The sequence below is a fragment of the Protobothrops mucrosquamatus genome, unplaced genomic scaffold, assembly GCF_001527695.2.
Source record: "Protobothrops mucrosquamatus isolate PMUCROS unplaced genomic scaffold, P.Mucros_1.0 scaffold655, whole genome shotgun sequence".
In the NCBI taxonomy this organism is placed as follows: domain Eukaryota; kingdom Metazoa; phylum Chordata; class Lepidosauria; order Squamata; family Viperidae; genus Protobothrops; species Protobothrops mucrosquamatus.
The window spans coordinates 54,245-79,814 of record NW_015386944.1 but is presented as its reverse complement, the minus strand read 5'-3'; the positions used below and the strand labels follow the sequence as shown (position 1 = coordinate 79,814).

At 53.1% G+C, this 25,570-nt stretch overlaps 1 protein-coding gene across 1 annotated transcript in view; it reads right to left on the bottom strand.

Moving 5' to 3' along the window:
• SBF1 (SET binding factor 1) overlaps positions 1-25,570 on the bottom strand; it is a 51,415-nt gene that overhangs the window by 7,638 nt on the left and 18,207 nt on the right. The window contains exons 2-27 of the mRNA XM_029284492.1: positions 22,281-22,380; positions 20,730-20,835; positions 18,561-18,698; positions 18,269-18,400; positions 15,557-15,667; positions 14,309-14,414; positions 13,907-14,039; positions 13,634-13,742; positions 12,172-12,285; positions 7,826-7,903; positions 7,532-7,645; positions 7,070-7,198; positions 6,847-6,945; positions 6,139-6,343; positions 4,795-4,907; positions 4,111-4,260; positions 3,956-4,024; positions 3,681-3,839; positions 3,346-3,590; positions 3,084-3,256; positions 2,910-2,983; positions 2,576-2,771; positions 1,705-1,841; positions 1,426-1,601; positions 961-1,103; positions 652-859 (exon numbers count right to left, since the gene is read on the bottom strand). Of these exons, the coding sequence (XP_029140325.1) occupies positions 652-859; positions 961-1,103; positions 1,426-1,601; positions 1,705-1,841; positions 2,576-2,771; positions 2,910-2,983; positions 3,084-3,256; positions 3,346-3,590; positions 3,681-3,839; positions 3,956-4,024; positions 4,111-4,260; positions 4,795-4,907; positions 6,139-6,343; positions 6,847-6,945; positions 7,070-7,198; positions 7,532-7,645; positions 7,826-7,903; positions 12,172-12,285; positions 13,634-13,742; positions 13,907-14,039; positions 14,309-14,414; positions 15,557-15,667; positions 18,269-18,400; positions 18,561-18,698; positions 20,730-20,835; positions 22,281-22,380 (3,517 nt within the window). The remainder of the gene's footprint in view (positions 1-651; positions 860-960; positions 1,104-1,425; positions 1,602-1,704; positions 1,842-2,575; positions 2,772-2,909; positions 2,984-3,083; positions 3,257-3,345; positions 3,591-3,680; positions 3,840-3,955; positions 4,025-4,110; positions 4,261-4,794; positions 4,908-6,138; positions 6,344-6,846; positions 6,946-7,069; positions 7,199-7,531; positions 7,646-7,825; positions 7,904-12,171; positions 12,286-13,633; positions 13,743-13,906; positions 14,040-14,308; positions 14,415-15,556; positions 15,668-18,268; positions 18,401-18,560; positions 18,699-20,729; positions 20,836-22,280; positions 22,381-25,570) is intronic.

Here is a 25,570-nt window from a genome sequence, read left to right as displayed (position 1 = left end):
CAGGAAAAGATGCAGGGACAGAAACTACTTTTCTTGACTTCCTAGAAGGAAGCACTTTTACGACACGCTCTCAGCCCAGCTGGGCCAGAACCCTCGGAGCTGCAGGGAGAAGCCGAGAAAGGGGGAGGGGGGGGAGGAGGAGGGGGAGGGGGAGGAGGAGCGGGGGGGGGAGGAGCCGGTCTGCTGGCCAGGCTGCACAAAGGAGGGGACTGCCGTCCGGAGCCCCCACCGGCTCAAATGCCAAACGTTCAGCCCCACACCTTGCCCACCACAGGAATACCACCCAGGTGTGTTCCCGGGGACCCAGGCCGGCTCATTCCCACAGGGGCATCGCTGGCACATCCGCCGTGGCTTCCTGCAGCAGCTGCAACGCCAGAGACTTTGGGCGTCTGAAGCCGGTTTACGAGGGCTCCTTTCCAAAGCATCAGCGAGACTGACAGATTAACCTGGTTGGGGCGATGCGACCCCCCCCCCCAGTTTTCCTCCATTTTCTTTTCTTTTTTTTTGAAAGTGCTATCCAGGCCTCCATAAAAGCTCCCGGTGCAGCTCCCTGGGGAGTGGGTGCCCCTCATCCTGGGTTGCAGCTGGGAACCGGGGGGGGGGGGCAGGGGAGAGAGAGAGAGAGAGAGAGGGAAGAACGGGCCGGCCCACCTCCTGCAGATGGCATACATCCGGTTGACGGTGGAGATGCGGAAAGGCTCGTTCTTGGAGCGGGTCAGGCTGTTGCTCAGGGTGCCCAGGCCCAGGCGCTGGTAGTCCCGGCAGCAGGCTCGCTCCACCAGGTGGCTCATGGTCATCCTGTCGGAGGGCCTGACGGTGGCCGAGAGGGTCAAGGTGCTCCTCTCCACTTCTTCGGACACTGCGGGGGGGGGGCAGTCGGAGGAGCGTCAGGGGGCGGCCATGAAGAGGCCCCACCGCCCGCCCACCCCTGGGGGAGGGGGAGGGGGGCAGCCGCCCTACCAGAGATCTCATCCTCGTTGTCCTCGGGGAACGGCTGCTGGCTGCCCCGCTGCTCCCAGGGAGGCGGGTTGTACTTCTTGCGGGTGGCATACTGGCGGCCAATGGTCTTCTTGGCATTTTTTACCAGGTTCTTGGAGATGGTCCTAAAAGAGCAGCCAGGAGAGGTGAACCCCAGGCAGCCCCTCCCCGAGAGGCCTATCAGGAAGAGACCCCTACCCACCCCGCTTCTGCTGGACTTCGGAGCATCTGTCCCGGGAGCTGTTTGAAGAGATGCCCACCGGCCGAGGAGCCGGGACCCCCAAGCATTCGCCCCCCCGCCTTTCTGTCCCCCTCCCTCCCTCGCTTGTGGGCGCTGGGGCTAATGAGCTTCCCCCAGAGGCCTTGGCTTCCTTCAGGCTTGCTCAGGGCCACATGAAGTCACCCGGAAGGCGAGAGAGAGAAAATGAGGACCCTCCAGCCCCCCACCTGAGCGAGGGGTTCTTGTCCTTGGCCTTGGGAGGCAGGATGGGCTTGCTGGTCTGTCCCACCGTGAAGGCAAAGGTATTGGAGACGTGCTGGGGGTAGCGCAACTTGCTGAGATGCTTCCGGAAGGTCTCTGCGCTCTCGGAGGCCACTTCCTCGTCAAAGACAATGCGGAGCACCTGGAGGGCAGACCGAGGCCGGCTCAGGCTCCGCTCAGCTGCCTGACCTGAAGGTCTCAAGGGTCCCCAAGGGACGCGGCACCTGACCGACCTGCGCACTCACCTGGAATGTACAGGAGCGCAGCTGGAGCTGAGCACAGCCCTCCTGGATGAACTGATCCAAGGGAGTCTGGACTGTAATCTTCTCCTCTTTGGTCAGAGAGGCGATGGGGAAGGAGCGGACCACCACCTGCTCTCCCACTGGACCGAGGGGCGGATGGGGGTGGGGGGAGAAAGAGGGCAGGCCAGTGAGAGCCAGGCAGGAGCCGTCCCTTACAGCCGAGGGGCTGATAGCCAGATGGCACTGGGAGGGGCGGACAGCTCTGCCAACGGGGACCAAGTGACCCTCCGTGCTTCACCTGACTCCTCCCAGGGCGTGGGGGGGGGAGGAGGGGGGAGACCAGCTGTACCAGGTCAGCAGGTCATTGCGAGAGGGAAAGTAAGTGTCTGTCCCCAAAGAAGAGGTGGCCTGAGGGATCAATAGACTGTAAACTGCTCAGAGGGGGTTATAAAGCACTATGAAGCGGTATATAAGTCTAAGAGCTTTTGCTATACCGTCCTAAAGACTGAAAGAAATAAATTCTAGGAAGAAGAATGGAAAGAGCCGGGAGCATTTAGCCTTGCAAGAGGAGGGCTCTGTGTGTGTGTGTGTGTGTGTGTGTGTGCAAGAGAGGGGAGGGATTCTATAAATACTTGAGAGGATGGCACCCAGGGGGTGGCCAAGAGTCACTGTCTCTCAGCCAGCCTGCTTCAATTTGGGTTCCTGCACGGAGCAGACGGCTAGGCTTGGGGTCCCGGTGGCCTCTTCCAAGGACCTCCTCGGGGTCTGGCTTTTAGGACGGCCTGTCTTCAGATGCAGAGACCTTTCTCACGCTCCCCGCCTCAGATCCATGATACTCCCTCCTAGACGCCTGCACCACCCGGTGCCCTCTTACCTAGCGGGTCGGTGGGTGTGCCCTTGAAGATGATGCGGTAGGTGGTAAGGAAGACAGCTCCTTCAGCCGGAAGCAGAGGAGGCCCCCCGAGGCTGCCTCCAGCGCCTTCTTCCCTGCCATCGGGCACCAGGTAAACACGCAGACCGTCCATCACGCTCTCCTCTCCCATCAGCAGATTTGGCTGGAGGAGTTTGGGCTGCGAGAAGCAAGGGGGAAGCAGGAGCCTGCTCAACTCTAGCCAGAAGGCCGATGAGCCTGCAGGAACTGAGCCGCCTGCCCCACTCTCGGGGGTGGCAGCTCCCCCTCCCCAAGACACCCAGATTAGAGCGCTCACTTTCTGTATTGGAGGGAGCCTCTTGCTCTCTCGGTGCACGGCGTCCAGGGTCTCGATGTGCATCTGGACAATGTCTGGAGGTTGCAGGAGGACAGGAAATGAGAGCCCCTTTCCTGGCCGCCAACTCCCCTCCCCCGTCACCTCCCGACCAATCCTGGCTCAGGGGGCACCTGCCTGGGATCATGACATGCAGCCCCTTGAGGTGCTCGTTGGTGACGCCGCTCTCTGTGCAGACTTTGTCCACAAAGCGGTTGATGAACCGTACCACATAGTTGGCCACGTCGGAGCTTTCGGCGTCCTCAAAGCCGCTTTCGGTGTCGTAGCTGTCTGCCACGCTGCCAGCAATGCTGGGAAGACAGAGCGGCCCCTGAGCACAGCCACCCTCCTGTCCCCCCTCCCCCTCCCCCTCCCCCACCCGGCTCAGCAGGACCGTTACCTGCTGGTGATTAAGCTGTTGCTGACACTCTCTGCGTCTCCCAGTCCCGCGCCGCGCAGGAGCCTGTTCTTGCTGGTGTCCAGAGGCAGCAGGAGGTAGCTCATGCGGTTGGCATAGTGAATGGCTTGGCTGAAGACGGTGCTCTCTTCCTTCTGAATGAGCTCCTGCTGCTTCTCCCGGCTCATGGTGGGCCAAAGACGGCACTGCACAGCAGCGATATCCAGAGCCGACTCTTCCTCGGCCATCTGGGAGCCAGGGAAGCGGACCGGTTGATGAGCCGGGAGGCGGCTACCTCAAAAGCCCCTCCTCTCTTCTCCCTCCGAGCTCAGTCCTACCTTCTCAGCACAGTCCTCCTCGTTACTCTCCACGTAAAGAGCCCGAATGTGGTTCTGCACGTCACTGTAGAACATGGCTTCCCAAAACTGAAGGTTGGTCCACACCAGGTGCTCCTGCACGCAGCTGTAAGCAAACTGGGTGATTCCTGGGCTGAGTTTCTAGAGGACGGCAAAGGGAAAGAAAGGAAGGAATGGCTTGAGCGGAGGCCGCCCGTCTCCCTTCCCTCCTCAGCCACCGCAACTCCACCGATGCCAACGTCGGCCAGGCTACTTACGCGGCAAAAGGCAGTGACCAAGGGCAGAAGCGCAGCAGCAACCCCATGCTCGTCCGAGGCACTGCAGTCCTGTGGAGATAAGAGCAATGCTGCGGTTCAGCCCCAAGGAAGCCGGGCATTGGCATGAGGACGGGTCCCCAGACCGCCAGCCACACCTGCAAGCAGCAGTTCATCATCCGGACGATGAAGTCAAACTGCTGGTGGTCCAGCATGGCCCTGTTCTGCTGCACGTGGAGGTTCAGCTCCTGGGTGAGGCAGTGGCGAGCAGCCCGGCTCTTCATGGCCCGGAGCACAGCCGGCAGGAGCTGCAAGGCAACCGGGCAGCGCTCAGCAGGGGCCCTGCCTGCTTCCCCCACCCCACAGCCCTTCCTGCTCTGGGGAAGCCTGAAGCCAGCGGGGAAGGAGGCTCTGCTACTGCAAGCAATGGGGGCCGGAACCTGCCCTGAGAGGGGAAGCCTCGTCCAGGCCTTCTCCTCTTCCCCCCCACCCCCAACCTGCATTCTGGGGATTCTGCCCTGCTTTACGCTGCAAGTCACGGGAAAGGCATCCAGCAACTGTTCTGGCTCATGTTTCAAGCCTCTGATTGATAGATAATGGACCCTCCTTTTTTTAATTTCTACAATGAGAGTATTATGTGCAAAATGCACTCTAATTTCTATGAAAGTATTATGTGCAAAATGCACTACTAATGAAAGAATTTAGTGCAAAATGCACTCTAACATTACACATTGCTATTGGAAAAACCCGACCTTGGTGTGGACCCCAACCTTGGTGTGGAGGGAAGGAGGGCTGCCTATTCCAGGTCGCAACACACACACACACACACACCCAGCTCTCACCTTTTTGGCTTCCAGCATCTTGCTTTCAAAGACAAAGGAAATGCAGTTCCTGACTACCTCCAGCCGACGGGCACTATTGGCCAGCAGCATCCCGTTCCGCTCCATGAGGGTCCCTGGAGGGAAGAAAAGCCGACCTCTGTCTGGAGGCCCCGGGAAGGCACCCCCCCTGCCCGCCTCCAGGGCGCCACCGGGGCCAAATCTGGGCAGGGGAACAACCGGCAGCATCCTCACCTCACCCAGGCCAGCAGGGGCCTTCAAGGGCCTCCTTGCTCTGCGAGCTTTCTCTGAGTTGCTCTTTCCTGCAGCTGTTCCAGCTCCACATCCTTTTTCTGAACCTCAAAAAGGAGACCGTGGAGCTGGCAAAGACGCAGACAGAGGCAACCAGAACCGTTAGGAGGGGAGAGCAGCTCCTTCGGTAGGAACGGCTGGGGAATACAGAGCTTTTGAAGTCAGAATGAAGGCCGGGAAGGTGAAACATTAAAAAGCCACCCACCAGAGTGGAATAAAAGGCCATCCGGTGAATTTGCTGTCACCAGATCTACACAAGCGAGAAGTGTCACTAGTCCAGATGGTGGCACCGCATCTCCCGAGACAGGGGCATCTGCTGAGGAGCTGCAGTGGCACTGGGCGATCCCTCTCCTGGCCACTGGGGGCTTCTTGATGACCACATCATGACCCAGAAGGCTAGGAGGTCCTTGCCAGACCCTGCCTTGGGGCCCCTGTCTTATTAAACCTGGCACGAGTTGTCTAAAGCAGAGGCCCCCAACCTTTTGGGCACCAGAGGCCTGTTCTGTGGGGAGAGGTTTTTTCGCGGACTGGAGGGAGCGTGGTTCCGTGCGATGCCTGCATCTCGCGGATGGGGCTTCACTTGTTTGTGCGGCCCGGTTTCTGGCATGCCGTGGCCCGGTACCGGTCCGTGGCCCAGGGGCTGGGGACCCCTGGTCTAAAGGGAAGATCCGGGCCTCTGAAACCCACCCTGCATGCAGAAGATAAGGCCGACCATCCCTTTCAGAACTTGGCAGTCTCTGACCCAAACCGATCCTTTTAGTTATCAATAACTAATATTTTATGTTTTAATATTTTTTTCCCCAGGTGCTCAAGGGGCAACATACAGGACTGCCCAAGGGGTAGGCTGGATTGAGTGTGGAGCGGCCAGCCGGAAGGCTGCTTGGTTCTCCCCAGGGCCTCTCCACCGCCATTCATTTTCCCAAATGCCTTCGAGCCGCCCGTACCCTCGGCCTGGAGCCCTGGCTCAAACAAGGAAGGGAGCCTCTGGATTCACCCAGGGACCACGCCACCTCCCGGCTGCAACCGTCTCGGCACCAGCGGCTGGCACCCACATACCCAGGGGTGGCCCAGATGGCACCATGGCTTTCTTCTCCACCTTCACCAGAGGAGGCGCCGTCTGCTGTTTGGCCGTGGCCTGGTCAACAATCCACTGGATGGTCCCTTCGTCCAAATGGGGGAACGGCCTCTGGTGCAGGCGCAGGTGGCAGCCCTCCGTGGGCTTCTGCACCTTGTGCATCGTCACTGCTGGGTAAGGGTTTTCCTGGACCAACGGAGGCAACAGGCCGAGTCACAGAGCAGCAGCAGCAGCAGCAGCACCACGCAGTCCAGGCAGCCAAGGCCAAACCCATGGAGGGGCAGCCTGGGCTGGGGCCAAAGCTCATCACCACCCAAGCGAGCTGGGCCCCCGACAGAAACGGAATCGGCGGGACTCCCTGGACAAGACTTGCCTGAGCAAGAATAGGGATGTACGGCTGGGTGCCAAAAAAAACAACCCTCCGCTGATTCGGAGTGTGTGTGTGTGTGTGTGTGTGTGTGCGCGCGCGCGCGCGTGAGAGAGAGAATGGGGGAGGAGGGGAGGAATCCAGCCAGGCGCCTATGCAGTGCGGGACCTGCGTCCCCTGCCCAGTCCTCAAAGCGGGAACGAAGCAGGAGATGCCGCTGCTCTCCGGGGGTGGGCGAGGGGTGGGCGGGCGAGGATGCCCCGGAGGGCCTCTGCCTGCAGGGCTGGCTCTCTTCCTTACACCCAGGGCTATGGCGGCATACGTTTTTGTACAGCTGCTCTGCCAGCTCCTTGATGTGGCGCAGGACCTTTGCCTTGTTTCCTTCATCGGCCTGCATCCGTTTGGCTTCACTGGCCACAAGCTGAGAAGCAGGAAAGGAAGGAAGGTTCCCTTTAAGCACCCTAGGTCACGCCACGCACGCACCCATCGGCCAGAGGATCATGGGGGTGGGGGTGCCTCAGGGTCCTTCCCCACAAGCCGCTCACCTCATCGAACAAGTCCGACTCCCGGTAGGGGGGGCCCCTCTCGGTCACAAAGCCAGCGAAGGCCATGCCTTCCAGCACCCTGGGGAGGAACTCGTCTTCCACCAGCCCCCTCTGCCCCAGGAAGGCGGCCTGCAGCAAGCAAGAGAGAGAGAGAGAGAGAGAGAAGCCTGGGAAGGAGGGGGGGCCCTGTGCCGAGGAGGAAGGCCAGAGGCCAGGCCGGCCCACAGCCCAGCCCCTCTCCTGCTGAGGGACGGGGCCAGCCCTGTTCTGGGCGTGGGAGCTCCCGTTCCTGATGAAAGAAGTCCCACCCCCTGCACCCTGCTGGGCATAAAATTCAACCCTCTGCACTGGCTGACTGGGTCACTGCCAAAGGCTCCCCTGAACAGACTTCCTACGCCGGGTGGACGAGAGAGAATTCGCCCTCGTGGCTGCTCACTCTGACCACTCTCCCCTGCAGCCTACCTTGTGGAAGCGAATGACCGGCTCCGGGTGAATACGGATGATGTGCAGGCACCAGCGGTAGCCCTGCAGCAACTGGGCAAACAGGCGGAGGAAGACTGCCCGGATCTCCTTATCCTGCAGCCAGACGGGCGAGGGAGAAGAGAAGGTCAGAGGCAAAGAGGGGCACCGAGGTGGGGGGCATCCACCGTGGTCCCGCAGCCCTTTGGCAGAGCTGTGCGCTGAGCACCCCTGCAGCCCAAGGAAGACGCCCAAAGTCAAGGCCAGTCGGCTTTTCTGCAGCTTGCTCTCATTTACCTGCATCTTGAGGGAGGAAGCAGAGATGGTGGAGGGTGCGAAGGCCAGATCTGCCATCTCCAACTCTGGGTCCAAGACCTGCTCAGACAAAGTCAGGGATTCGTTCAAATTGCGGGGTGGGGTGGGGGTGGGGGTGGGGGTGTTCCTCCATCGCCCTCTCTCCAGGGCCACAACTTGTGAAGCAAATGCAACTTTCCCTCTAAAGGGAGCAGATTTGCAGCTGCACAAAGGACAAAAGAGCAGAAGCCGTGGGCCTGTCTTTCCAGACAGCAGAAGAGAAGGCTCCGTGTATTTGGACCGTGTGAGCTCAGCTGGTGGGGAAGGAACTCGCATAAACAAAAGCCCCCCTTAAAGGAAAACCAGAGGAGTTCGACCTTGGCTCTCCTGCCCAGGACTCTTTTTCCACAGAGAGGGAAGGGTTTCCATTGCATTTTGTGAGCCTCCATTAGCCACCTGAAAAGGACGCAGGGCTAACTCTGCTCCCTGGGGGGGGATTACCGCCAGCCTCCCTGGCCCTCCAGAGTCACCAAGAAAAGAACCGAAGGGCTCACTGCAACACTTCAGAACCCACACCAAACGCCAACACTAACAGCCAGTATAACGGAGTGGGAGCGGTGGCTCCACCACCAGAGGTTTTCAAAGGAGGACCGAACAGCTTTTGTCTGGGACGGTCTGGGGGTCCCTGTCCTGGGTAGGGGAGCTGCACAGGAAGACACCCCCCCTCCCAGGTTCCTTTTGATGCTGGGATTCTAGGAAACGGAAGGATCCCCAAACCGACGGATGGGCCACAGGCTAAGACGGCAAGAGGTACCTACAGGGGCCACCCCCGAACACGCTCTTAAATGCACACACCAAAGAACTACTAGATTGTGGGTCTTGCTGCTGTCAGCCCCACGAGTTGGACCCGATCAAGAAATTAACTGCACCGGAAGGCTAAAGCTATTTTTATTTAAACTGGCTACAAAAACAGAGTCTTACATGTCTGATGGTGCTGTACCTCTTCCCCCTTCTTATACTCCAGTGAACCAGGGAGGTGCCTGCCTGACCCACTCCCGAAGGTCATCTGGTTGCTCTGGACCTTAAAAAATGCCTCGGCACCTTTTGCCAAGGTAGCAGTTTTGGCCTATTTCTACCAAGATCACCTCCCTTACTGTCTACGGCGGCCTAGGAGAAAAGTCTCCTCGGTTCCGTCACTCCGCCTGTCCGCTCGTTCGTGGGCCCCAGCCCGACTGCACTGGCCACAACGTAGGGAGGGGTGTCCTTTCAACTGTCCCCATCCTGTGGCCTGAAAGTTGTCCTCGTCCACTTTTTGTGCAGTTAACAAAAAAAGGCAATTTCAGTGTAGTTTCCCTATGATTGGACGAGATCCCACGGACACTCGTGATTCTAGGCTTTATCTACGCTGCATCTTCTATGCCGCCCAGAGTCATCTCTGTGAATTGGGCCAGTGTGTAAAGGCGACAGACATGCAGATTAGCAAACAGGTAAAAACGGAATTTTTAAGTAGGAATGGGTAACTTCCGAGATGTGTGATAAAAGTAGAAGAGGCAGGGTTAAGAATAGACATACACACCCATCACATACACACTACTCCCTTTTGGGCTATGGAGGGTGGAGAGACGGAGCAAGGAGTGGTCAGCCAAAGAAAGGGAAAGGGGGAGATAAGAAAGCGAACTAAGAGGCAGCTTCCACACACACACCCCACCCCCCTTTTCATATCTTGGCCTTCCACTGCGCCCATCAGCTCCTCCACACCTTCCTTGCCTTCGGCTCCTTACACTGCCGGCCTTTCCCATCAGCTCAGCCCACCGGCTTCTCCTCCTGCTTCGCTCTCCCTGCCTGCCCTCGTTTTGGGAGCCAAGAGCTCCTACAGGCCCGAGCCTCCTCTGCCCGCTGACGTCGCTCTTTCTTGGCTGGGGCTCAGCCAGCGCCTCCCCTCGTGCACCCCAACCCTTAAATGAAATATTTCACTACATTCATTTTTCTTTCTCCTGACATTGTTGCTTCCGGGCAACAGGGTGGGCAGAAGTATGTTATTACACAAAGATATTTTTCCTTCTTCTGGAAACATGGAACATAAATGGAGCAGATGTGCTTCTCAGAAAAGAAAAATTTCGTTTTTTTTTTTAAATTAAAACAAGTCATAATTGGGTTACAAGAGGTTCTTGGGAATGAATTATTTCAGGAATTAAAAAAAATAAACTGAGTGGTTTTACATGTTAATCCCTAATTAAAACCAGAACCTGCATTGACTGATGAATGTGGAAGATTTCTTGGGGCAAAAGTTGAATAACATGGAATTAAAATTATGATGTTGACACTCTACACCCCAAACAACTTAAAGGAACTTTTTACAAACAACTTGTGAAACAATTCAAACGTTTTCCCTATGAAAATTGGAGATTAGAATGGAATTATTTCTCGCTATTACATAGAACATCACTTTTTTTTATTTGATTCAGCATTAAGGACAGAAAAAATGGAAATTCTAGAAATTGTATTTATTTTTCAGAAAGGTGTAGATCATTTTCAAAAATAGATATGATTTGGACCTCAAAAAATTTGGCTCCTAAGATTTCTAAAGTTGAAATTTTATCAAAGTTTTTTTCTGACTATAAATTCATTAAATTTATTGGCTGCCTATTTCACTATCCTAAGTAGCTAATAATGCCACAAAAGCAAATATTAAAATTAACAATTAAATAAAGGCTAAAAAAACAAGAGGATGAATGGTGCAGGAGTGGACTTTTGCCTCTCACTCAACCCTGTCCCCCTCCAGCACAGGAGACCCCCACCAGGGCCACTGGCAGGGCCCGGGTTAAAGGCCCTCCCGGAGTGCCAGAAGGGGGCCTTACTGTGGGCACCTTCTGGGCAGATGTTCCTGCACACAACACCCCAGCTACCTGGCTGCGCCATTCAGGATAGGCTGCTCCTGCCTGCAAATTACTCCCTGCCACTCTGTGCAGCACCATCTCTGAGGCCTCTCTGTACAGTCGGCGCCTTGGGTCCCGCCTATTTTATATGTAAGTAAAATAACAGCAGCCTGATCTTAATATGCGCAGTGGTGGAGAGATCTGGCGTTACTCGCAATGAAAGAAGGAATGGTGAAGTTGATGGAGCTGGCTGCAATGACAAAACTGACCATTTGGATTAGAGAAAAAATACGTCCTGCTCTCTCTATATGTAGAACAGAGAGAGAATCAAGGGACTCGCTTACAAGCCAAGCCAAGGCGGGGAGGGGGGGGTCCTCATCCCACCAGGTCACAGGTAAATGCTATTTCCTGACACAGAAGAGGTGCCAAGAATGAACAAGGATGAGGAAATGTGGATTGGATGTTGCAGGGAATGGACAGCAGGCTAGGGGTGATTTGCTAACAGAAAAATGAGAAAAGAGAAAAAATGAGAATCAAATTGCAAAAGAAATACAGGAAGAAAAAGAGAGTCGGTTGAGGGGAAGGGAGAATCTCAAAAGTTGTGGTTGTGTGGAATTGAGGAGATCCTGATAAAGAGGGGAGAAATTACAAAACAAAAGACATCATGAAGACATTTATGGGTGTAATTGCAACAAAGATGGTTGGCAAGGAAAGAAAGGTAGGGAGAGACGTTGCCTATATTTCCTCTTCTTGGTCATATGTTTTTGTTACTTTTGCTGACTGTATCTCAGTCCTTTTATGTATTATCCCCAAAGTAAATAGTATGATGGGTGTAAATGTTACATATGTAGGCACAATTTTATTGTGTTTGGTTTTACCAGACTAAAACATTTATTTCAAGTTTGCTTTGCTTGAAACAACCTATTAACCTGAAGCCAATAGTTTTCTCAACTCTTTCAGAAAGGCATTGGGGGGGGGGGAATACTTTAAACAGAGATCCCATTACTTTGCTTTAATGCTTTACATTAGTTTAATTTTGTTTTAATCAACTTGGTGACAGCTGAGCAGAAATACCTGGAAAAATTACAAATGTTCCCAAACAAACAAACGGAACTGAAAACCACCCTACAGCTCTCCAAGAGTAGAAAAACATCTGACCCTGCCACCAATTATACAGCTCCGAACAGCTTCTGAAACTGAGCCCCCCACTCCCACCCCCAGAGACGACGAGGGACGTTCCCCTCGGGACCAGCCGCCTCCTGCAGAAACGGCATCTGGGGACCGAAAGCTCCCCACGCTCAGGGCACCAGCCGCCCCAAGAACAAAGTACCGGGCATGGCGGCGCCGGCGCCTTTGGTGTTCCCCCATCTAGCTTGCCCCCCCTGCCCGCTTTTGTTCCCACTCGGCCAGGGTTCTCCAGCCCCCCTGCGGACACCCTCCCCCCCCCGAGAAAAGAAGGGAGGCCACACTCACCATCGAGAGGGCTTGGCGCGTCTGATGGAGGAGAGGCTCAGGCATCAAAGAGATGTGGATGCACTCCGGGATGGTGACTGTCCCTCCGTCGAGATCCGCGATGACCACGTCCAGCTGGGGAAAGCGACAGAGGCCTCACGTACACAGCAGCCTCCCCGGGGCCCGACTCAAAGCCTCCCTGCCAGTGGACCCAGGGCTTCTTCCCGGAAAGGGGCAGGACGCAGGAGCCCGAAACGGGATCCCTCTGGTGCTCCCAGGGGGCCAGACTGGCTCTCGTGCGATGAAGCCCAAAGTGCAGGACTGGCTCTGCCGCCGGCATCCGTGGCATTCAAGGTAAACCACAGTCATCGCAATTTGGTCACTGCTGACAACTGTTTCTTCCCTGAATCGGTCTTACTTTCACTGCCGAGTTGGCGACCCCCACTACGTTTTGTGAGGCCAAATTCTGTAAGGAAATGTTGTCTTTGCTCTGCTATGAATTTTCTACCCACTCACTCGCTGCCACTCTCCCCCCCCCCCAAACTGGTCTCCCTGGATGCCAGGACGAGGGCCGCAGGGAAGCTGACCGGAAGGAGATTCAGAGCAGACGAGGGGGGACCCCTTCACCCTGCACTCATTTCCTCAAGACAGGGTGAAGATTAATAATCGGGGGCTTTAAAGGGGGACTGGATGACTTCAGGGAGGACAGGGGTTTCCAGGCGTTCAGTCTCCATGTTACCTCCAACTGGGGGCAGCCTCCCTCCAGAGACCCACTGCAGGGGAAGGGTGATGGGAAAGGGGCAGCCTGCCTCTCATTAGCGCCACAGAGGCATCTGGTCAGCCATTGTGAGAAACCAAGAGCTGGACCGAGATGGGCTTTGGCTTAATCCAACAGGGCTATTTCCATGTTTTTGTCCTAGCCTATGTGTTCACCCCAATCTTTAATCTAAGGTCAAAGAGTCCTGTACACTGTCGCCCATTCTTGCGATGGGTTTCAGCAGCTCTCTTCTGCTGCCGTCGTTAAGCAAAGATTGTGGGCCTTTAGGCAAGGACCTCGCGTGACTACAACTTGCAGCTTCCTCCTGGCTCCCAACAAGCAAAGGCAACGGAGAAGCCAACAGGAAGCGACAGGTGGCCGGAGGCTCACGAGTTAAGTGGTGGGCAGAGGATCTGCCAAGCACCAGAACGGTCATCCTACGAGTAGCTGGAGTTTCAGGGACTGGTCCTAAGTACCACTTGTTCTGCACTGGCACAACTTTGAATGGTGATTACCTCAAGAGGACCTGCATGGAAAAAGCCCCTCACTAACCCTAACATTCCCCCCCCCCGGAGGGCGGCTCAGGAGAAGAGCCAAGGCCATCCCAGAAAGCAGGAACAGGGAAGCGAGCCGCCCACTAGGAAATCCAGCCTGCTTCCAAAGCTGGGCTCCCAATCCAAGGTCTGCCGTGCTTCCTGATGCCCAGGAGGTGAACACTCCACTCACCAGCTCTTGAGTCTCTGACTGGAAGACGGAGCTGACTCCGATGACGAAGGGGGTGGGTGTGCTGAGGACCTCCAGCAGCTGAGCGGGCAGGATGGGCACATACGTGAAGCTGTAAGCAAGAAACCCACAAAGCAGACTCCTCAAAGGAAGGCTCTGTGGGGCTCCCAGGGACCCGCTCAGTCCAAGAGCAGCAGCAACAGCAGCAGCTCGGGGCAGAGTGTGATCTGCATGGGGGTGGATGAGCTCCAGCTGCCTGGGCCTCTCTTTACTGACCTGTACTTCAGGGGAAAGAGGAGGGCAAGCAGGGCGCGACAGGCGTCGGTCAGTCTCTGGTAGCTGCTGGAGAGGAAGAGGATCTTGTGCTCGGTCAGGGCCGCACAGAAGAGAATCAACACGTTGGTGATTCCTGGAGGACGAGGATGAGGGTCAAGGCTGAAGGAGCCTCTCTGAGGCTTGCAGTGGGGCTGCCCGGCGCTGCAGCCATTCAGCCACCAACAGAAGAACCCCAACCGTCCTGTCAGCAGGCCCTCTCGATCCGGAGACGCTGTGGCCCCCCAGGACCGACAGCCTTGGGGTTTCTGGGACTGGGGCCAAGCCTCCCAGGAACAGCAGTAGCACGGAGGGCCGAGCCCACCCAAGAATGGAGCCCCTCCCAAGCAGCCTGAGCGGCCTCACCTAGCTGTCGGAAGAGGACAGCCACGCTGCAGTTGCTGACGGGGAGGGAATCGCTGATAGGCGTCTGGATCACCTGCCTGTCGCCTGCGCCCAGGGAAATGGTCCTCTGCAACAAGGGGAGAGAAAGACAGGCCCCCCAGGGTCAAAGACCGCAGAGGCCCAAGGAACGGAAACCGGTGGGAGATCAGCTGCTCTTGGCTACTCCTCCTCTCACAAGAGCAGCTGAAAGCCCGAAAGACCACTGCAGTCCCACTGGCAGGAGTCCGGAGAAGCTCTCAGACGTGGTGAAAGACATGTCTCGCCCCACCAGGTACAAAGCCAAGGTGGCCGGCTGCTGCTCAGTCCCGTGGCTGGGGGAAGGGCCTGCGCGGTCTGAGCCCCTGGAGAATTAAAGGCCACCAGGATGGCTCCCCGGCCCCTTCTGGGCCCTGCAACGTCCAGCTCAGTACCCTGCCTGCCTTCCCCCAGCCTCACACATCCTCTCTCTCCCTAGCACAAAGGGGCCAGGGAGCTGCTCCTGGCCACCCCAGGCCTCTGGAGCCCCCCAGGCCTCCTCTTGGGGAAGAAGGCAGCCCCAAGGAGAGAAAAGTCGTGCATACCGCTGCTTCGTCATCCAGGTCAGGCTGAGATAGAGACAGACAGAAACAGCACAATCAGTTAGAAACACAGCACAACACAGACCGATGGCCAAGCGACAAAAAGGCAGCAAGCACACACACAGCAAAGGGCCACAAGGTAGCAGCACAAAGCGGGGGGGGAGGGGAACAGGAGGAGGAGGAGGAGGAGGAGGAGGAGGAGNGCCCTCTGGAACCCTCCCAAGCAAACCACGGCCACTTTTAAGATGGACAGCTATAGAAATCAAATAAAGAAATAAGTAAACAAATTGGAATATAGCTGCTGTGCTATTTTTGGCAAATAAAAAATAAAATAAACAAAGCCAGTGAGTTAATAGACAATACACACATTTTAGAAGTCCCTCTAATGAAAAATGAAGAACCAGCAGCAAAAAGACGGCTGGTCCCTGTAAAATCGGAAAAGGCAGAGAAAGAGGCCCCCCGGGGCCCCCCTTTTCCTCAGGGCCCGGTCTGGAGAAACCCTCCGTGCTCCTATGCCTCAGCCTTTCCGAGGACAGCAACAGAAGTGAGGTGTGGGAAGGGCCTCCCTGCCTGGGAATGCATGCCCCTCCCCGCTCCGCCCTGGGCCTCGGTCACCGGAGGTTCAGCGATTTGGAGCAGATGCAGAACTCACCTGGGAGCCCCCCGTAATGGGGATGGTGCACGTCAGGAGATTCCCAATCACCGTCTCTAGAGAGGTGCTCAGTCCGTCCACGTAGATGGTGTAGATCAACCCCAGGCTGTTCTGTGGGGGCACAGGACATATTGATGGCTCTGCCAGGGCAGCACTGAGGGCGAGGGAGGGAGGGAGGGAGGGAGGGAGGGAGACTGACCCTCAGCAGGTTCCTCCCTTTCCCAGCCACCTGAGACTTAATAAGGCGGCAGGGCCTCCCTGGGCTTTAGGTGGAAATCTTAACAACTGGGCTCGGAGGAGGAGGAGGAGGAGGAGGAGGGGGAGGGGGAAGAGGAGGCAAAGGCATGCAGAGGCCTACATGGTGTGACTCTATCTCTGTGCAGCCTTTGACACCACACTCTAAATCAAATGAGTATTTTCCATAGATCAGCATAATAATTCTGAACGGCCTCAAAGCCTGGGAGTTGGGGGCACTGTACTGCAGTGGTTCCCCCTTTTCCAAGCTTTTAAAAAGGTTTTCACCTGCATTTGACTTGCATTTAATTCATGTTGCTTTACACTGCTTTGCAGTTGCCAAGATGGCGTTTTATAATTTGCATTTTACAGTATTTTCTGTTTTTGTTCAAACTGAATTTAACTATGATTTATTGCAATCTGCTCAGACAGCTTTGGCTATTAAGTGGTTTAAAATTTGTAACAAATGAACTAAAAAATAAAATATTCAGGGTCACAACGCCTGCTCACCCTCCCGTGGTCATGTGATCACCACCTGCCAGCTTCCCACCAGCAAAGTCAAGGGGGCGGCTGGCAGGGAGGGCAGCAAGTCTCTCTGGCGAGTCTCCCGCCCCCGCCCACCCCCCACCCTGCAGCTGCCGCCACAAGCCTTGCCCGGCTGGCACCACGCTGACCACTTACAGCCCCCTGCGCACCTCCCTGCCAGCCTGAGACCTCCCTGCCAGCTTTCCCAGCGACTCGGGTGGTGAGAAGCCATGAGGAAGTTGGGGGGGGGGCTCCTTGGCCCAGGCTTAACACTGGCAGCAAGGACTGCCAGGATTGCCACTCGATTAGAGCTGGCCAGGCGGCAGTTGAAGTCACCAGCTTAGCCAACATGAAAACGGTGCTTGGGGTATTTAGTGGTGAGATCTGGCATGCTTTTTTTTTTTATTATTAATCCCTTTGCAGCATGTCTTGGGGGACAAACCAGGCAGTTTTTTGAAGCTCCCCCACTGTTGACTGTTTCAGTCTCAGCCTAACTCCCCGGGGAGGCCTGTTTAACGGAAGGCTGGGGTTACTTTGGCTTAAAACTAACCCCCTCCTGCAGGCTGGGTTCTTAGCATGCGCACAACACCTTAGGCATAAGGAAGCCTTTGATGCAAACTCAACCTCTTGGGCCTCAGGACTGAGCCTTTAGGGAGGTGGGTGAAGTGGGGGGAGGGGTCCTACCCAAATTAAGACGTCCAATTCAAAGTGTTAGCTGGTTATGCTCTTGCCCTGGAGGAGCCAAGCAGAGCCAAATCTGATGTTTGTTTTATCTTAAACTAAAATAGGTAAATTTCTACTTCTTACTACGGTGTCAGTTGTGCAAATCTTACAGATAAGATCTTGGCGTAACGGATCCAAGGAAAGCCCTGGAAGAGGGTCTCTCCTCCTCCTCCTCCTCAGAAGATACCACCCTCAGGCCAAGGGTATCCCTGGATGTTCAGGCTGAAATGAGTAACTTAAATCCCGTGACTAGCGGCAGCGTACCCTCAACAGATCACAGAATTGGAAAGGACCCCACAACTCTAATCTAGTGCCTTGCTCAGTGCAGGGCCTGCTGCCCTGGAAGCGTAGACCAAAGGGGTCTGACCCCTTGCCCACCACCTGCAGAACTTGCCCTGCAAGTGGCTCCCCCAAGACAGACACGGAAACCGGCAACTCAGTGACGAAAACCTCCGTCATTATCCACACTCACTGAAGGAGAGATTTATGCCCTTCCTTTAAAAATACTCGGTTCTTCTAAGTCAGAGGAAGGCAGAGTCTGGGAAAATGTTGGGGGAAACTGGCAGCGGAGAGCTGCACTCGGCTCAGTGATTCAAGCAGAGGCTGGTTGAGCCGAGGTGGAGCAGTGGTCAGAATGCAGGACTGCAAGCTCCTTCGGCCAATTGCCGGTTGCCAGCAGTTCGGCAGTTCAAGTCTCACCGGCTAAAAGGCCGACTCAGCCTTCCGTCCTTCCGAGGTCGGTAAAACGAGGACCCAGATTGTTGGGGGGCAAGAGGCTGACTCTGCAAACCTCTTAGAGAGGGCTGTAAAGCACTGTGAAGCGGTATATAAGTCTAAGCGCTATTGCTAAGGGCTATTGATGGCTCTGCCAGGTGGATTCCTGCATCAAAACTGGGACTGAATTCAGGGACACACACACACACCCCGCCTTCTTCCGACTCTGACTCCGAAAAAAGGCGTGCCAGCCAAGATTGAGAGTTCTGCAGCCTGACTTTGCAGTGCATCCATCACCCAGACAGCTGCCATTTCAGAATGCTTTATGGCCTCGTAAATGCTTTGTGTGCTTCTCCTAGTTCTGGACAAGCTGCACTTTCTACAGGCTTAACAATACGATTAAAAACATAAGAAGGGAGAGCCCAGACTGCCGGGAGCTAACGAATGGTAAACCGTGGTTTATGGTGACCCACCTTAGGCAGAGGTTGGTTTGCCAAACTGCCCAGCAAGCCTTACCCGGAAAACCTCCGTGTGGTCCAGCCGAGAGACAAGCACCAAACTCTTCGGGGCGAAGAGCTGTGAGGGATGGACAAGGGTGGTCACCTCCAGCTCCTCCACTTCTTCCTTCCTCCAGCGATTCTGCAGCTGCTGGGGGGAAAGGGGTGGTTACGTAAGCCCGCTGGCTGAGATAAGCTGCCCACCGGGGACTGGCACAAGGGCAGAGAAAGTGGGATCCCCCTTGCGCTGCTCCGTACCCAGTGGAGGTCCTCGCCCCAAACGGGGTTCAAGGTGAAAGGCCTCTCTTTACCTGGACGCTTTCAATGGCCTCCCAAAAGGTGAAGCAGGCACAGTAATGGCGCTCCGAGTTGATGTCAGTCAGGACAGCAATGAAGAACGTGGGAGGGTTTCTCTCCCTGAAAAGCTGCCATCCGCTCGGCTGGCAAAACTGCGAAATGAGGTATCATCGTTAGGGCAGCCCCCAGTTCTGTCAGGATCCCTCCTTCCCCTCCCTGGGGGGGGCCTCACGCCCAACTGCAGAGAGGGCGCCCCTCCTTTGGCCAGGAAAGGTTTTCTGCCTCGAGGAAAGAGGCGCCCCTCTCCCAGGGGTGCCACCCCCAAGCCTTCAGCCTGGACCTCTCCCCTCCAATCACCACAGACTGGCATCGACCCCAAAGAAAGGAGGAGAACCAGCACAAGGCATTGCGGCCCAACCCACGGAGCTCGTCTGGAAGGATACCGCGACTGATGGGGGCACCAAAGACCTCTGAGAGGTCAAGCTGGCCAAGAATGGAGCCGTGGTGGCGCAGTGGCTAGAAAACTGGAGTTCGATCCCGATGGAGCTCAAGGCTGACTCAGCCTTCCAGCCTTCCGAGATCGATAAAATGAGGACCCAGATTGTTGGGGGCAAATAATGCGGACAGTGTAAACCATCCAGAGAGTGCTTAAAGCAGAATTCCCCAAACCTTTGGGGTTGGCGGCCTGGAGCGGGGGAGGGGGGAAAGAAGAGATGGTTTTGTGGGAGGGGTAAATGCATGGGCACACATGTGTGCACGCTCAAAACACCCATTGCTTGCACAAGTGGTTCCGCGAGCGCCCACGATGCTCGTGTTGATGTGGCGAGGGCTCGCACATGGGGCCGCAAGCACCCACGTGAGTGGGGCTGTGCACGCGTGCCCACGCACTTGCCAGCCAGCCACTCACGCCGCCTGGTGGCTAATAGGCTGCAGCCAGGTAGTGGACTGTGGCCCACAGGCTGGGGACCCCTGCTGTAGGGCACTGTGGAGCGGTATGTAAGTCTGAGCGCCACTGCCGTTGCTATAGCCCTCCTCTTCCTCCTCCTCCTCCTCCCCCCATCCTTGCCAGAAACCACCCAAAGGTGCGACCGGTGCCCTTTCCATCCCATATCCAGGCCTGAATCCTGCACCATCCTATGCGATGTTCTTGGGGGAGGGGGGCGAACCAAGGCCTCCTTAAGAGGTGATGGAACAACACACGCACACACACACACACCCCACAGCTCTAGTTAGCCAGGAGGGGCATGGGTCTAAAGAGCAGGCAGCCGACTCGCAGTCCAGAGGGCCCTATCTCCATCTTGGGCTGACTGAGCAATGACCTCTGAGGTCTGTAGAGGTCTGGGTGGGGGGCAACAGGTTTCACCTGACCCGTAACAGGACAGGATGGGGGTCCCTCCCACCCCGCTTCTGGAGATGCTTCATCTCCCCAGACAGAAACGGTATGCTCTATCAGGGGGCTCCCTTGGAGCCTTGAGGGGCTGCCACAGAAAAGAGGGGGTGGCCTTACTCCTCAGAGCACCTGAGGGCAGGACGAGGAGGAGTGGCTGAAAGCTTGTTAAAGAGAGGTCCAACCTAGGAGGAGGAATTTTCTGACAGTGAGAGCAATTAATCCCAGCTCACGTGAGCTATCCAAGGGCTCCAGTGGGCGCCTAAGTGCATTTTAAGGTGCTGGTGGTTCACTATAAAGCCTTCTGTGGCATGAGGACTGGAAACCTGAATGACCGCCTTTCTCCAGGAGTCTCTACCTGCCCTATTGGATCTGGCAGAAGAAGTATGCTATGGATCCCATCAATTAAGAAAGTGACATTTTGCGGGACCCGGGAAACGTGCCAGAGGGCGAGAGAGGAGATGGGCCTGAAGGTGCCAGCCTCCCAGAAAGTGCCGGTTCGCCCAGACCTGAAGCCCGGCTGGGCTGGTGTCACTTTATAGGTGCCTTTTTGGGTGCCTTTTTGATTTGAGTCATGGGCTTCTGTGCCTTGCTGTGCGTGTGCTTAGGGCTTAGACTGGCCTCCGTTGACACTGTACGGCCCACTGGAGCGAAAGGAACACAGTGACCCAGGTCTAGGAGAAAAGCAGACAACCCCCAAAACAAATACACACACAGAACGAATGGGACTCCGGGAGTCGCTCTCCATCCCATCGTCCCTCCGCTCTTCCTTGTAGCCGGGCAGCAGCCCACTCACCAGCTCGATCCCCTGGGGGAAAGGGTTGTCCTCCCAGTCCTTTTCGGGAAAGCGCTGGAGTATTTGGCCCTGGCCGTCTCTGCTGCCTGGAAAGGAAACCCGAAAGCTTTAGCTCCGGCGGCCTCCCCCCCCCCCCGGTGCCCTGGAGGGAGCGGGGCGGCCACCCTGGCGACTCCTCCCGCCTGGCTGAAACAGGAGGAGTTCAGAATTTCATCTGGTTTATACTTCCTCAGAGGAAGGATAGCCACAAGAGTATCCGTCTCTCAGATTTAGTCACTACAGACAGTCCTCGACTTACACAACCGTTCATTTAGTGACCGTTCAAAGTTACAACGGAATTGAAAAAAACTGACCCATATTTACGACGTGTTTTTCACACAACCGTTGCAGCATCCCCGTGGTCACGTGATCAAGATTCAGACATGTGGCAACTGACCCATATTTACGACGGTTGCCACATGTCCCGGGGATCACGCAATCCCCCTTGGTGACCTTCTGACAAGCAAAGTCAGTGGGGGAAGCCGGATTCACTTAACGACCTGGTGTGACTGACTTAACAGGTCGGCTAAAAGCCGAGGACCCAGATGGTTGGGGGAGGGGGGGCGCCAAGAGGCACGAGTCCCGTGAAAGGACTGTGAAACGGCATGTAAGTCTACGTTCTCTTGCTATGATTTGTATTATTTGTACTGAAAAAAGTTGGAGGTCACTATTGTTATATACTTATTTGATTTTTTTTGTCCTGCTATTCCCTTTTCTTTTTATGTTAAACGTTTGATTTTGAAATTTAATAGATGTATTTTTTGTCCTGCTATTCCCTTTTTTTTTTATGTTAAACGTTTGATTTTGAAATTTAATAGATGTATTTTAAAAAATTATTTTAAAATAAAAAACATTAAAAGCTATTAAAACAAAGCTAAAAAGAAAAAATAAATATTGGACAAATGGATGTTTATTTTTACCGCTATTAAAAAAAGTAATAGAAAAAAGGAACAAAAACAAAAATAATCATGATAGAAATCCATATATTAGTACATAATTCATTTAAATACAAATTGGTTTTTATAGGGCATAATTCAGTTGAACACAAATCAGTTTTATTTGCAGATGACATTTTTCTATTTATTTCTAACCCGGTCCTGATGCAAATAATAGATGCCTTTAGTAAAATAGCAAGATATTCTATTAATTGGTCCAAATTGGAATTGATGCCAATATGTGAAAATTTGATCACCCATCCATTTAAGGAATGTCAATTCCGGATTTTTATTGGATTCATAAAATATTTAGGTATGTATATACCAAAAGATATAATGTAGTTAGCAACATGTAATATAAATAAAATATATAGAGATTTCTTAGATACTGATAAATAGCCATTAAATCTCACCCTTTGGGGAAAGGTGAATACTCTCAAAATGAATTATCTCCAGATTAATTTATATTTGGAAGAATTCCATATACTTGGAAAATATTTTTCAAAAATATATTTGATTAGAAAATATTTATGGGGTTCTTCAATTACCAGAATATCTTTACAGAAAATGCAATTACCAATTAATGAGCGATTCAGTTTCCCAAATCAGGAGCTTGATCACCACGTTAAATGTCCACATGCTACTAAAACTCTCAGGTCTGTTGCCTTCCACTTCCACTGGGTGAAACGGTGCATCAGAGGGCCCTCATTTCTGAGCCATGGTACCAGGCTGTCAGTTGCAAGAAATCAGGAAATCCAGGCCGTTCAGGTGAATATATAGGTTTATTGCAAGCTAATGCTCTCTACAAGAATCTGATCTGCTAACAGTCAAAGCAAATTGACAGTAGATAAGAGTCAACAGAATTCAAGGTGGGCTGGACTGAGATCTCTGGTGGGCACGAAGGGACCCCAGACTGATGACGCGTTTGACCCCACTCCCTCCCTCGGGCTCAGCCTGGTCATCTCCTGCATTAACTTGCCTAAACAATGGGATAATATGTGTTAGGGGCGAAATATCAGATCCACAGGTGAAAGTCCAATTAAAATGATGTATTGCTACTCATGCCTATGCACAGGAATCTTCTCACCTAATGGTTAGCATCACCTACTTGGAGTTAAATAAGGTCCATGAATTCAAGGGAGGTTGGGCTTAGTTCACTTGTGGCTACGTAAGGATCCTAGGCTGATCCCTCTTTTAACTCCACCCCCAGATTCTGCCACTCTTTCTCCTACAGTGTGTTAACTTCTATAGCAAGAGCATCAATGCACATTAAAATATAATTTAAACAACAAGAATATTTAGTATTTATTGGATCCACTACATTTATGTAGAAAAGAATAGTCTAAGACAGCATTTTGTTGGAAAGATAATAAAGATAATGCTACTTTACTGAACAAGGTAAACCAATTTACCATGCCCTAACTATGGCTAAAAGGCTAATAATGCAGCATTAGAAAGATAAATGTGTGTGTACACACACATACTTAATTATTAATCAGATTTCTATGGCCACCCATTTCATGAGAAGTGACTCTACATGATATACAACACTCAATATAAGCAATGCACATATAAAACACATTTAAAGATACAAAAACCAACATTAAAGTGAAAATTAATTAAAACTAAAATATATTCAAATCCCACGCAGAGAGAGAATGAGTGCATCCAAGTCCGATAGTGGAGCCATCTAAACAGGTCCCTGGTTCCTCGGAGCCCCCTTTGATTGCTGCACACCCAGCACGAGTCTGTACGGTGGGCCACTGACGTTCACAGTACACGGATTCTTCAATATCCCAAGTGCCATTTTAAGGCTCTACTAGTATGTTCTGTATTCAGCAGGAAAAATTGTAGACGAACTTCCCCTTTTAATTAGATGCTCTGCCTTCTCAAACTGCGCCTCTCTGAAAGAAAACGATGTAGCTGTGCTAAAATTAAACAGTAAATGGAAACGCAGTGACGGCACTTGCAGTGGGCCTTTTGAGATTTCAGTTTGTACTTCAATGAGGTAAGTTTTGTTCTGTAACTAATTCTTTTTTGCTTGTTTGTTTAGGACGATTGGTGAGCACTTCTCCATGAAAGGTAAGCATTCAGAAATCACCCTAAACAGACAAAAGTGGTCCTTGTATGAATACAAACTGGAGAAAGGAGGACCTCTAGCCAGGCTAACTTCTATTTTGTTCTTGACGGTCTCATGTACTGCGCGTACTTCCTGGTTGATGGGATGAAGGCAGAGGAAGTTTGCTTGCAAGCTCATCTCTGGGTTAGATGTTCTGGTTTAGAAAAGCTGTTCATTTAAGGATTTATGATGCTGGCTGTCAATCTTCAAGGAAGACCCTGAATTCTCATTCAGTTGCGCCCCTATCTTACCTTAATATGCAGGTAAATGTAAACCTCTGTAAATGTGAAATGCTAGCTCTGCTCTTACCTAAGGTTAAGAACAGGACTTGCAGAATTTTCCACCTCTCCTAGTTAGATAAACTGGCAGCTGTCCCGGATCCATCTGGTGACTCTCTGGCACGGTATCTCTGATCTGATCTGATCTGATCTGATCTTCTCTCTCTCTCTCTCTCTCTCTCTCTCCCTCCCTCCCTCCCTCCCTCTCTCTCTCTCTCCCTCCTGGCACCCCAGCAAGCCATCTGTTCAGGGTAGTAATTTATCACCCCCTGACGAGACTTCTCATGAACTAACAAGGTTTTAGTAGTGTTGGAATCGTTAACTATCATTTCCTGGCCATTAACCTCTCGGGCTACTCTAAAACTCCCTGCTTTACCAACTTTGTATCAGCTGCCCCCTCATTCTCCTACAAGCACGAAGATGAAGATCTCCTCGGTGGGTCTACTCACCAGCAAAGCTCAGCACGGAGGATTGGACTGGGTGCTTGCATGGCTATAGGAACAGCTCACGAGAGGCTACAGTGGAGAGCGAGGACATCACAACCACTTGACATTTGTGTAAAGTTTTACAATACAAGCTAGTGGTTCTAAAAAAAATTTTTTTTTAAGTGTATACAAGACATAACTGACTGGCATGGCTAAGTTAATGATGCATTCCGTCATTTCTGGTCACTTAAAACAACACAAACAATAAAATCCACGTCGCATCCCTTTATTGCCATCCCTATATCTCCAAAAGAAGTAAACAAGCAATGCTTCTGAGGGGTAGGGATGTTTTAATAATGTGAATATTCTCAAAAATACTTTCCACTCTGCCATTTAACATATCAAAGACTTTCCCTGTGTGGCTTAAATCTTTTTAGAAAAGGTTGAAGCAGGGCTTTTAAAAAAAAAAAAGCAATTATTATAAAATCGATTACTTTTAAAATCCAGCCAAAGTCCATGTGGCTTATTATATGGTTTTGTTACACCTTATAGCGGTGGTCCCCAACATTTCCAGCTTGGCAGTCCAGCCAGGGTAGGGGTGGGGAGGGAATGGTTCTGTGTGAGTGACAGGCAGGTGTGTGTGCAGTTACATTTGGAGCTGCAAGCATCCGCCAGTCGCACAGGTGGAGCTCACCCGCCCTTTGTGCAGCCCGATTCCAAACAGGCCACGAAGGTAATGGGCTACGGCCCGGGGGACCCCTGCCTTACAGGAATCATTTCTGGAAAGAAGGTCAATGCTGCAAAGTACATCCAGAAAACACTGGGATGTGGGCATAGTGGTGACTATTGTAGTAGTAGTAGTAGTAGTAGTAGTAGTAGTAGTAGTAGTAGTAGTAGTGGTAGTAGTAGTAGTTGTAGTAGTATTGATTTTCTTTATGTTATGTGCTCAAAGTACAGTAACAAAATGTGATTATGAAATAGGAACAAAAAGGGCCTCTCATTAATATAGCTCTGCTGAAGCAGTTTTGAGTTTCATTTGCCTGAT